At 40.2% G+C, this 12254-nt stretch overlaps 1 protein-coding gene across 5 annotated transcripts in view; it reads right to left on the minus strand.

Moving 5' to 3' along the window:
• SH3KBP1 (SH3 domain containing kinase binding protein 1) overlaps nucleotides 1–12254 on the minus strand; it is a 334352-nt gene that overhangs the window by 162407 nt on the left and 159691 nt on the right. For all 5 annotated transcript variants that reach the window (XM_081277303.1, XM_081277300.1, XM_081277301.1 and 2 more), the window contains one exon: nucleotides 4687–4790. In XM_081277303.1, coding sequence (XP_081133429.1) covers nucleotides 4687–4790 — 104 coding nt within the window. The remainder of the gene's footprint in view (nucleotides 1–4686; nucleotides 4791–12254) is intronic.

Consider the following 12254-nt stretch of genomic DNA (forward strand, 5'->3'; position numbering starts at 1 on the left):
ATAGAAGATGTGGGTACTTTTTGAACATACAAGATACCACTTTTTTTTCCCAATTGTTCATGTACCTTTATTTTTTATTCATTTATATGTGGTGCTGAGGATCAAACCTGGTGCCTCACACATGCTAGGCAAGTGCTCTGCCACTGAGCCACAACCCCAGCCCCAAGTTACCACTTTTGCAACCCTCAAGCCAGGTTAGTCTTTTACCCACATCAGTCTCCAGCCAGCCTCACTGGGGGCCACTGAGAAATGCCTCAAAAACTAACCATAAAGAACACATAAAAGCCAAAATCTTTGACTATCCCTCAGGTTACCATTCGGAGAGAATAAGACCAGGCACATTCAACACAGGAAGAAAGGCAGCTACTTCCCAAGACAGATAACAGACAGAAAAACAAAGCTGCTTCAATGTACTTTGATACCCTCTCCCACAAAAAGACTCCAGAGGCCCTCAAATCTACTTCTCCTGGTAATCTTGTCCACACACCATCTCTGTTCTTCTATAATTAGAATTTCACCTACATTTCCCTGTCCTCTCCACTGTAGACTAAAATAACTCAAATGTGTATTCACAATAACTTCTTTAGAAATATCAATGCAGGGCACCACAAAAATAAAATAAATAAATAAAAATAACAATACAGAGCTAGGCATGGTGATACACACCTGTAATCACACATGCATGGGAGGCTAAGGCAGAAGAATCACAAGTTCTAGGCCAGCCAAGACAAGTTAGTGAGACCCTGTCTCAGAATAATTTTTTTTTTTTAAAAAAAGGGCTAAGGATGTAACTTGCCTAGCATGCCTGAGGCCCTGGGTTCAAACCTTAGTACCCCAACCCCCGAAAACATCAATCAATGTAGGAATTTGCAGCCTGCTATTTTTTGTTTTTTTTTAATTGGCAGCCTAGGTTCCTTAGGTTCACCTTGATGGTTTTCCCCATAGCAGTACCACCACTCTCCAGCTAGGAGGCGGAAGCAGGGTGAGTATTTTCTCCAGCAAAGGCTATGTTGTCAACTCCAGGACCACAGCTTACTCTCCCTTCTGTCCTCGCTGAGGGGGAGGGCTGCAAGCTGGTAGCTCACTCCTGCCAGATGAGAAAGTTGTTCATCCTACCAAGGATGAGGGTGGTTTCTTCCAAAACCTGCTTAAGCTCTTTGTTTGTGATTGGTATCAAATACTTGGTTAAACATCATAAAAATACAGAGATGTGAAGAGAGTTAGTGGTAAGAAGGGATAAAGATAACATTTGAAGGTTAAAAGGAAAACCACTGCCAAAACCGGGTGCAGTGGCACATGCCTATAATCCCAGCAGCGTGGGAGGCTAAGGCAAGGGGATCACAAGTTCAAAGCCAGTCTCAGCAATTTAGCAAGGCCCTAGGTAACTCAGCATGACCTTGTCTCTAAATAAAATATAAAAAAGGGCTGGGGATATGGCTCAGTGGTTGAGTGCCCCTGAGTTCAATGAAGGAAGGAAGACAGGAAGGGAGGGAGGGAGGGAGGGAAAGAACGAACACAACCAAATTAGGTATGTATGGGACAACTAAAAAGATTGAGGGTGGAAGGCTGTGGAATTTTAGAAAGATATGTACTCCAATTGCTTCGTTTATGTTTTCAATGCACGTTAAAGAAATCAATGGGAATTGTAGAGGAGGCACTGTGGATGCACAAAGGAAGGAACTCAAATCAGCAAACCCATATTTAGGGAAAAGGCCTTGATCCTATATCATGACGTTACATGATAAATGACAAATGAATATATATTGTGAGATTTTAAGCTAAAATTAGATAATAAGGTAGATGCATATCATTTTTGAGGATTCTCTACTTGATTCAGCTATTTCAAGAAACTAGTCCATAAGGGCCAACATTTTGTGTGTGTGTGTGTGTGTGTGTGTGTGTGTGTGTGTGTGTAGCTCTGCAATACTTAGTAGAAATTAATCTATTATTCAATAAGAATATAATCTAATATGTACATATACACTGTTATATTTGTATTGATTAATAGATTGATTATATATTACTACAAAGCTAGCATTATGTTTTTTTACCTTAATCTGTCCTTTAGATTTAAAGGTTGCTGTTTATTTGGGGGGTTTTGGTCTTTTGTGTAAATAGAGAAGAGTCATCAATTACTACTTATACAATATTTACTGTCAGAGAAAATGACAGTTTTTATATTACACAATGACAATGGCCTAATATTTGAAATATTACAAGTAAATTGGAATAATAAAGAATAATAAAGTTTTTTATAATTTTAAAAATATGGATTAAAAGATCAGCCTTTACGCTTTATGTAAGTAAGATGGACCCTGTGGCTATTTCTCCTTTTTTCTAATGGAAGCAAGCCCAGAATAAAGCCTGGCACTCATCTGGAAGTGAGTGGAAAGGAGCCTGATATTGCAGATGGTGGTAAAGGCCTCCTGTCATCCGGGTGGGCACTGGCACAGCAACCCACCCTTGATTTCCCAATAGCCAACAGGCAGGCAAAGTGGGCAATATTTCTCAGAAAGGTAGCAATCACTTTCCTTTCCTTCATTTGTGTTTTTCTTATGCATTATTAAAATATTAAAGGAAAAATCATCTATTATGACAGGACCATTTTTAATTCTCGTTCCCATTCAGTCTTTGATGATGTGCATCTAGATATATTTTACATGATTATATCCTAGTATACACAATTTTGTGTTTTGATCTGTTCATTTATTTTGCAAAATTTTTTTTTCATATTTCCATTTATTCATTTACTTATTCAGTGAGCATTTGTTAAAGTGCATATTAGGTTTCAAGCATTATTCCAGGTACTATGAATATAAAGATAGATAAAAACCAGGTCTCTAGTATTGAAAAGTTCTCAGCTTAGTGGAATACAACAGATAATTATAAGGTAAAGTATCACAATAAATACATACTTAAAGGCCTCTGTATTTACTATCTTAATGGCTTCACAATCTTCTAGCTGGAAAATATAACTTCAAAGCCAGTCTCAGAAACTTAGCAAGGCCCTAAGCAATTTAGCAAGAACCTGTCTCTAAATAAAATATTAAAAAGGGCTAGGGATGTGGTTCAGTGGTTAAGCACCCCTAGGTTCAATCCAGATCTCCCCCAAAATAAGATTTTTCCCCTTGTGGGATTTGTGTTTATAGGCAAATTTATCTATCACTTATCACTGCTCTAGTAGCTTCCCCCAAATTTTCATGTTCATATATAATTTTTTGTTATAATTTTTTATAAATTTTCCCTATTTGTTGCTCTCTTTTGCTACATTAGCTTCAAATCATAATAATATTTTAATTTGGGGCTGGAGATGAGGCTCAAGCGGTAGCGCGCTCGCCTGGCATGCGTGCGGCCCGGGTTCAATCCTCAGCACCACATACCAACAAAGATGTTGTGTCTGCCGAAAACTAAAAAATAAATATTAAAAATTTCTCTCTCTCACGTTCTCTTTAAAAAAATATTTTAATTTACATTCTGTTTGTTTTTTTCCTCGGGAATTTCTTCCATGGCTACTATCTTAAGAAAACTGACCTATTGTTGGAATAAATGTTGGTTTTCTATTGTCCATTCATTTGTCACTCATTCAACTTTCAAGAACTGTTTCTATGTGCCTTGCTTCACAACAGAGACTTAAAAAATGATGAATAACATAACAGTACAAATTATTCAAAACTTGGAAATAGGCAAAAAGAGTTATAGGGTGTCCTCCCAGTGCCACTGGAATCCCATTAACTGCTTCTCTAGGGACATACACCTTTGTTTGGCACATTATTTACTATTTCTGAGGCTGTGAGGTCAGTTGGTATTCAGGGGGAAAAAGTAATCAGAAAATTCTTTCTATATACAGATACAAATGATCAATCAGAATAATGAAGCTCTAAGTCTGAGGCTCAAGATCTTCCCAGGCCCAAGGGAATGGAGCCTGAGAAGCCAACCCAGTGTCAGGGGGGCTATTTCACCAGCAAGGCTGGCTTTGAATAGCCATGACCAAGCAGGACATGGGAATGTGGTACAACAAAAATAAAGGCCTCCAAACCAATGGATCTGTCTTTGCTCCTCAGCCCTGTCTCTTCTTGGGTCTATTAAGGCTCTTTTCTTATCTACAACAGTAAAGTAGTCAGGACAAGTTCAGTGAGCTAATTTTTAAAAGAACCCATCACAGGGCTAGACATATAGCTCATTGGTACAGCACTTGCCTAGCATGTACAAGGCCTTGGGTTCAATCCTAGCACCGCAAAAGAAGGAACTTCCTCACACCTGCCATATACTTGGTCTTCTAATAAATGCCATTTATTTTCCTTCCCTCTAAATCCACCGTGGATTCTGAATCCATGCTGAGCAGCTGGATCTTAGTCATTTTAGACTCCCAGAGTCTATCATCAATTAAAGCAGAAGAGAAAGTTGGCGAAGCTGGGTTGGAATTTCAGAGGCATTAGTACACTGTATTAGAAAGACAATGGTTTCAAATGGCCCCACATCTGACCACAGCTGGCCTGAAGCATTCCTCTGAGGTAACCCGTTTTCTCAGAAGACTCAACTGGATGATTTCTAGGGTTTCTTCAAGTTCGAACATCCAACTTGAAGTCCAGGTAGCCTGTGCATCTGCAACAAGAGCTTCCTATGGCTGTGTGTACAGTGGGTCTGATGGCACCATGAGGCAATGGCACTACATGGCTGCTTGCTTACCTCTCCTACCACCTCTATGATGTCACCGACTTTCAGCTCAAGCTCGTCATCATTCTGGGGCAGGTAGCTGAACGCCACCTGGCATCGGCGCCTCCGTCGCTCCCCTGGATGGGAAAAGCAGAATATTTAGATATAGTTCTTCTCCCAAACTAAGATTTTTAAAGAGAGGTTTCCTAAGCATGCAGGCAAATTAAGCTGACTTGTCTCAAATATGCTCTCTGGGACATGGCTAGAGGCACAGCAGCCCTGATCTCTTAGAGGCAGTAGAAAGCAGAGCAATGCTTCTTGGTCTTTTAAAAGCTGCTGGGTCAAAAAAGGCATGGATATGAGAAACTGATCCATTGGTGCAGAAGGCAAAAACCCCACCCCTGAAGCACTGGAGCACAGTGTTGCCTTAAACGGTTTTCCATGGATAGGGCTTTATATTTGCTGCAGTTAATTTTTGATGAAAGCTGATGTGATGTGGTAGAGAAACAAGAATGGTCTGCTTTGAATGCTAGCAAGGCAGAGAGCATTTTCCCCCAAATGGCAAAGGAAAAGAGAAAGTATCCTGACCTTTTTCCTGCTACTCATCGCCCTTTCAACATGCTGGAACTCAGGCCTGATAAGCAAAGGCTGGTTAGGTTTCAGTCTGCTCTTGGTACCATTTTAAATGCCCCACAGGGTTCAACAAATCCACTTCTTTCCTCTTCCCTTGGTCCCAGGGGACCCATTAACAGGCTCCCTAGCTGTCTACACAGAACCAACCCAGGCAAATCAAGATAAAAGCCAGGGCCACACTTCACTTCACCAGAGGACACTCAAGGTTATATCATCTCACTCACCCAGGGTGGCCCACCTGGGAGCCTCCAGTTTAGAGCTGGTTCAAGTACAGATATGTCTGTCCACAGCACATCTGCACCACAGATGTGCACTGTGGGGAAAGAGAACATGAATGTGGGACATGATTGTGTGAGAGAGAGAGAGACAGATGACAGAAACACAGACATGCAACAGTGGAGGCCCAAGTCAGAGAGAGGTGGATGAGAGCTAAGATGGACACCACCCCAGAAGTTTGTTGCTTATAGCCAACACCTCACACAACTCCTTCACACCACCACATGGCCTAGAAAACCAAAGGGATCAACGACTTCAAAGAAACACATTTAGAAATGCTAAAATTATTTTGAGGTACTGCCTCTGGGGATTCTTTTTCTTTTCTAATCTTTTCCCTGAGAAAGGAAGTCCCTGTAGGGGTGATCACAGAGCACATTAATGCCCCCGTGCAGCATGACATCACACAAAGAGGAAGGTGTCTGTGCTACATCTAATGTGCTTTCCAATCAATATTTTTCAAAAGCCGGCGGCCTAGTTCCCTGTTTCATTGTTCTCTTCCTGCATCTCACTAAGGAAGAATAGGGTTGAAACAGGTACAAGGACAGAAGTTCGAATCAATATCTTGTCTAATCACATCTTTGATGACTATACAAATAATCTATCTCGTCGTGCAAAGTCATCCACCAGTGCATCTTAATAAGGGCAAACTCAGAACTCTCAGGCCCATCCCAGGTGAGCACTGCAGCCTATCACCATAAGGAGGGCCTGGCTCTCCCTGGAAATGAAGGTCCCTGCTGCATGGCTTCTGATACCATAGAAGGCAAATCAAGTACTCTGCGCCATAGAGGATAGAAGTTTCTCATTCTAGGGGCTGGGGTTGTGGCTCAGCGGTACAGCAGTTGCCTAGCATGTGTGAGGCGCTGGGTTTGATTCTCAGAACCACATAAAAATAAATAAAATAAAGGTATTGTGTCCAACTACTGTGTGTGTGCGTGTGTGTGTGTGTTGTATGTGTGTGTGTTTTTTAAGAAAAAGAAAATCTAGTTGACAAGGCAGTCTTGGCACCCCTGTCCAACCCCCATCTCCAGTTAGACCCCATTAAATGAAGTACATGAGTCTTTAAGAGCTTTCATTTTCTACACATTATCTTCAAAGTAAATTCTGCAGACACAAATTTGAGCATGAAACAAGTAAAATGACAAATGTCTGAAAACTGACACAACCACAGAAATCATCAAAGTCCCTACCAAAATGACTTAAAAGTAAAATGTGAAGACCCAGTGTTAGCTGAAGCTGTAAAACTTACAGTTATACATAAGTTCATATCTTCAAAAAACTCTCTATAGTAAAACATAGTATCTAACCCAACACTGCACAGATGGCTAGGGCAGGAGTGATACGTTCTTAGAAAAAAGACTAATGTAACAGACTTAGGACCTGGAACAGAATCATCAGATTTCTCTAGAGCGAAATCTCTGCATTGGACTTTCCTATGGAAGTCCAGACCTGCCTGGTATCAGAAGAATGGTACATTCACTAATTTCTCTCTACCAAGCTAAACAATATTTCTTAAAAAGCCCCTAAGGGCTAGGGATATAGTTCAATTGGTAGAGTGCCTGCCTAGCATGCACAAGACCCTGGGTTCAAACCCAAGCACCACTAAAAAAGTAAAAAAGCCTCTAATAAGATTACTTAATTGGTGGCATGAAGTCCTATAAAACACATTGTCAACATACCCAGAAAAGCCCTACAGAGAGCACAAGGGAGAGACTCAGAGGTAGTTGGTGGTAAAGATCACGTCACCTGACCGCAAGCAGAAACAGTAACCCCACCCCCTAATTGGGATAGTTCATGATCCTTAAAGCTCATCACTATTAGCTCATCCTGCTGGTCACGTACCAAGGAAAGCACCAGAATCATTTTTGCAAATGAGGAAACTAGGGTTCACTGACTCACCAGAGTCACTAAGCTAGTGGCAGTATTTCCTTGACTGAGTTCAGAGCTCTGTCTCCAGTCCTGGATGAACCAGCAAGTCCCAGATTCACTGCAATTTGTATTTAACTGCTTCTTGCCACACATCACCCAGTCTTCACCATAACTGTCTCATTACAGGGTACTCCCATGCTCCAGTATGCTGCTGTCCTAGGCCCAAGCTCTATCACTTCCCTGGCTTGAGCTCGTGTGCCAGACCTACCCAGCCTACGACCCAATTCAAGTGGGATGCCTGAAGATCACTTGCATCCATCCATCTTAAACATCAGGAAGTTCAGGGTGTCATTTTTTCCTCTCCTGGCATTTCACTGACATTTACTCATGAATCTTGACCTTCCTCATAGAGGCAGGGAGATGACATCTCCTTCTAATAGCTACTACAAATTGGAGATTAAAATGTATAATTTATCTATGCTTGGGATTTAGAATCCCTTAGTTTCAGCTACCACCCTCATGCCCAGATGAACTGGGCACAGAGTCTTTGGTGTAAACTCATTTTAACATACTTTACTGGGTTTTCTTCTCTGGAATAAACCAAGTCTTAAAAGAAAAGTTTTCTTTAAAAAATTAAATATATTTGCTGACTATGGCCAAAAATATAAGTCTTAGAAAAACAAAGAAGTAGTACAACCAGAGATATGAAACATTATGCTCTATATGTATAATATGAATTGTAATGCATTCTGCTCTTATATAACAAATTAGAATAAAAAAAAATAGTAAAAAAATATTTTTCTTTGTACATTAAAAAAAAACCTAAAAAGTAGAGAAAATGTGTTTTTCCTCATTCACATCAGCACCACTGTCACGATTCCATGTAGTGATGTGTTTTCTAGGCAGGACCACTTCTCACACATAATTGAAACAAGGAATGGACATAAATTTTATCTATATATATTCAAATGCATATGCACACATGGCTTATCAAGGAAGTAGGAATAAGGAAGACTCCCAAAGCATACTTGATATGTCTCTACTTTATATGACAGCCATGAAATACACATACATGAGCATGTGCTCATATGCAGGAACATACCCATGCATGTATGAAAAGACAGGCTCACCTTCCACTCTCTCACTAGAACTCATAGCACTTTCCAATCTTAATTAGTTTTACTTAACAATGACTAACATTCACTGAGAAAGTACTATGTTCCAGGGTTTATTAAGCACTTTACCTGTATTATCCCCATTTAATCCTCAGGTTGAACCTTTAAGGTAGATTACTGACCCTCTCCCATTTTTACAGACAAGGAGATTAAGGAGGGACATGGAGATCAAGCATTTTACCAGAAATTTTACACTTAGCAAATAGAGAGCCTAGGATTTCAAACCAGGTGGCGCAACTCTAGGGGTCTGGCTGCTTTTAAGAAGACTCAGATTGCAGGAAGGATAAACTATGTTAACAAGGTCCATGGTTAAAAGGTGAAACCACAAAGTGAAAAGCCAGAAATAAGGAGTATTTCCCTATAGTTGCTGGGAATTGGGGCCTGTAGGCCCCTGTTTTAATGAAATGGAGAAAGCAAGGCAGCACATTCACGTTCCCTGAAAATGAAACAGCAGGAACTGAAAAGCAAACCATGGCCCAGTCCCAGAACAAGACAAACAACCATAGTTTTAGAGCCTTCATCCTAGGGTCTTTGGACAAGTGAGAACTTTACTAGACCAATTCATTCGATGGCCGATGAAAATATAACCACAAATAATGTAAAGATATAAACCACTGGGTGAAAGCTTGTTGAGAATTAAGATGTTTACAGAATCTCAACATGTCTTTCTCAGATTATTATTAATTACAAAAGGAAAATGGTCCCGTAAGAATGGAGAAGGCTGGCAGATACAGCTTTACCCAAGTGATCAAAGTTACTTACCATCACCAATCACAAGACATTGACATTTATCATGTGCCTACAGAATACTCCCGTCACATTTACCTAAATCTAACCACGAGGAAGCTATTCTGCAAATCCAAAATGAGGGACAGTTCACAAACACTGACCTATTTTTTTTCCTTTTTTAAAGTCAGTGTCACGAAATATTTTTAAAGGCTTGAGAACCATTTTAGATTTCTAGAGAAGTAAAGATAACCATAAATATGTATAAATGTTAAATGTCAAATTAAAAGAGTGAAGAGATATGGCAACTATTAACAATGCATGATCCCTAATTGAGTTCTAGATCATTTAAAGGATAAAGGACATTATTGGAAGAACTGGGTAAATTTGGATATGGACTTATTCTAGATAATAACATTATATTGTTACATTCTTGAGTATGTTAATTCTACTGGGGCTACAGAGCAGAATGTCCTCCATGTTAGGAAATACATTCTGAGGTATTTAGGGATGAAGCACCCTGATGATTGTATCTTAATTTTAAATTGTTTAAGAAAAAAAAAGTGTATATGGAGACTGGGATAAAAAGAAAATATGGCAAAATGATAACTGATGAACCTAGGCGGACGTTCATTGGACCATGTTACAACTTTTCTATACATTTGAAATTTTTCTGAGTAAAAATTTTAGGGAGAAATGGGAAAATACCAATACCTGGGCCCTACCTCTAGAGATTCTGATTTCATTAATCTGGGGTATACCTTGAACATTTGGATTTTAAAAGATCTGTGAAAAGGTGATTCTAATGTATAGCCAAGGTTGACAGACATCTAGACAAATCTGTTGTCCAAAAAAAGAGCATCAGATCAAAAATAAATGGGACTTTTCCAGAACCACATTACTTTAGAGAGTACCTTCAGTATCTTTTCCAACAAAGAGTGAAATTGGACTTCTAAATATGTATAATATTATACTAATAGTAATAATTATTAGGTGAATGCTGGTATGCTGTGATTTTACTTCACAGCCTTTTGGATCTGTTGCACTACGTAGTTCTAAGTTCTGAAATGTGTTCCTGGAGGGCAGAAGGGTGGAGAAGATGGAGATCTCTGCTCTGGTGCGCTAGCAACATCACTAGAGGTGCAACAACCTCCCACATTACTTAGCAGCATGATGACTTACTGAAGAAGCTGTCCTTGTGTTGGAAACCTCAATTTACACAAGAGGCAAGGTTTCATATCTTGGGATGGAAAAAAAACAATATAAACTAAACTAAATAAATATGGAGATTCACACATTTTTCTTGGGTCCTAGATGTGAAGGAAAAAAAAGTAAGATTAGTGATCTTGTAGACCCTGTATCATATCCTTTATTGAAAACATTTTCACTCATCAAACTGTTTTAATGTGATATGAGGGAGAGGAAGACACTTCAGAAACCATTCATACTCTGGGGGAAAAAAGGGACTTCTTGGGTCTTTCTTTTCAAACCCCTCTTGGTTGTACCTGAACTGTGACATTGGAAATATGTACATGTAAATGAACTAGCACTGTGTGGTCTCTGGAAATGAGTCTGCTTGATTCTTAAAGGGATGTGTATGATCGACATCTCTGCATAGCAGAAAACAGGAACTCCATTTGCCTGCTACTTCAAAGACAGGAGTCATGGGAAAAGCCATGATAGCTATGCCAGTGCTCATTTTCTCTCAAGTCCCACAAGAATACAGGACAAAATGTAGAACCAGTAGGGATCCACTTATTAGGGCCTCTGAGCCATAGTGAGGAGAGAGGGAGGCGGATGAAGTCAAGAGTCACAAAAAGAAAATCAACTTCATCTTGTTGGTGATGAAGGAAATGAACATCTAGTGTAGAGGCACTTTTGGCTTCAAACTTGAAGTCCCTTCCCTCAAATCTTCACACCAGACATATGAGGCTCAGGTTGCTTGCCCCATCTTTATAATGAGCACAGAAAGGCTGGGTAACTTGTCCAAGGCACATGTTAAATAGATTGTGGTCATCAGCCTGCTTCTTCTACTGATCCCAGAAAATACCTGGAGGGAAGACTGACAGTGAGTCTCTGGGAGACTCTGGCTTCCAAGCTAAGGATAAGGACTTTATTTTATGGGCTGTGAGAATCCAGAAGCCCCCAGACAGGTGTGTTAGTCAGCTTTTCATTAATGTGAGCCAAATTCATGACAAGAACAACTTAGAAGAAGAAAAATTTATTTGGGCTCACAGTTTCAGAGTTTTAAGTCCATGGTCAGCTGAATCCATCACTCTGTGCCCAAGGTGAGGCAGAACATCATGGCAGAAGGGTGTGGCAGAGGAAGCCAGGAAGCAGAAGAAGGGAAGAGCCAGGGAAACAAGATACAATTCCCAGAGATGTCCTTCCTCCAGCCATTCCCCACCTGCTTACAGTTATCACCTAGTACTATCTAATGGATTAATCCACTGATTAGGTCATCCCTTATCATCTAATCATTTCACATCTGAATATTTCTTCATTGTCTATCACATGAGTTTATTGGAGGACATGTCATATCCAAACAACAGGGAAGTATGGAACAAGATGTGATGAGCACAGTGATAGAGAAAGAAGTGCTTGGAGTTGAGGGTGTGTAGGATGGCTTCGAGGAGAGAGCCTGAAAGTAGGTAGATGGCCCAATGGAAGAAGACAACGGAAGACAGAATGAATCACATACCCAGGGAAGTAAAGGTCAACACATAGTCATGAAGGCAGATATACACAGCACCATCATCAGTTGATGAGTCTGTTGGTCCCTAGGGGGCCTGATGACTCTCTCTTACTTGTCCTTGATCCCTAGCACCTAGCTCAGTGTCTGAGAAGACACTCAATCCATTCTTGAGAAATGACTGGCTTAACGAGTTAATGAATACCTATTCTGCATCCTGTCAGTGGGTCATG

This window comes from Spermophilus citellus, assembly GCF_964194105.1.
Source record: "Spermophilus citellus genome assembly, chromosome: X".
NCBI classification, from domain to species: Eukaryota; Metazoa; Chordata; class Mammalia; order Rodentia; family Sciuridae; genus Spermophilus; species Spermophilus citellus.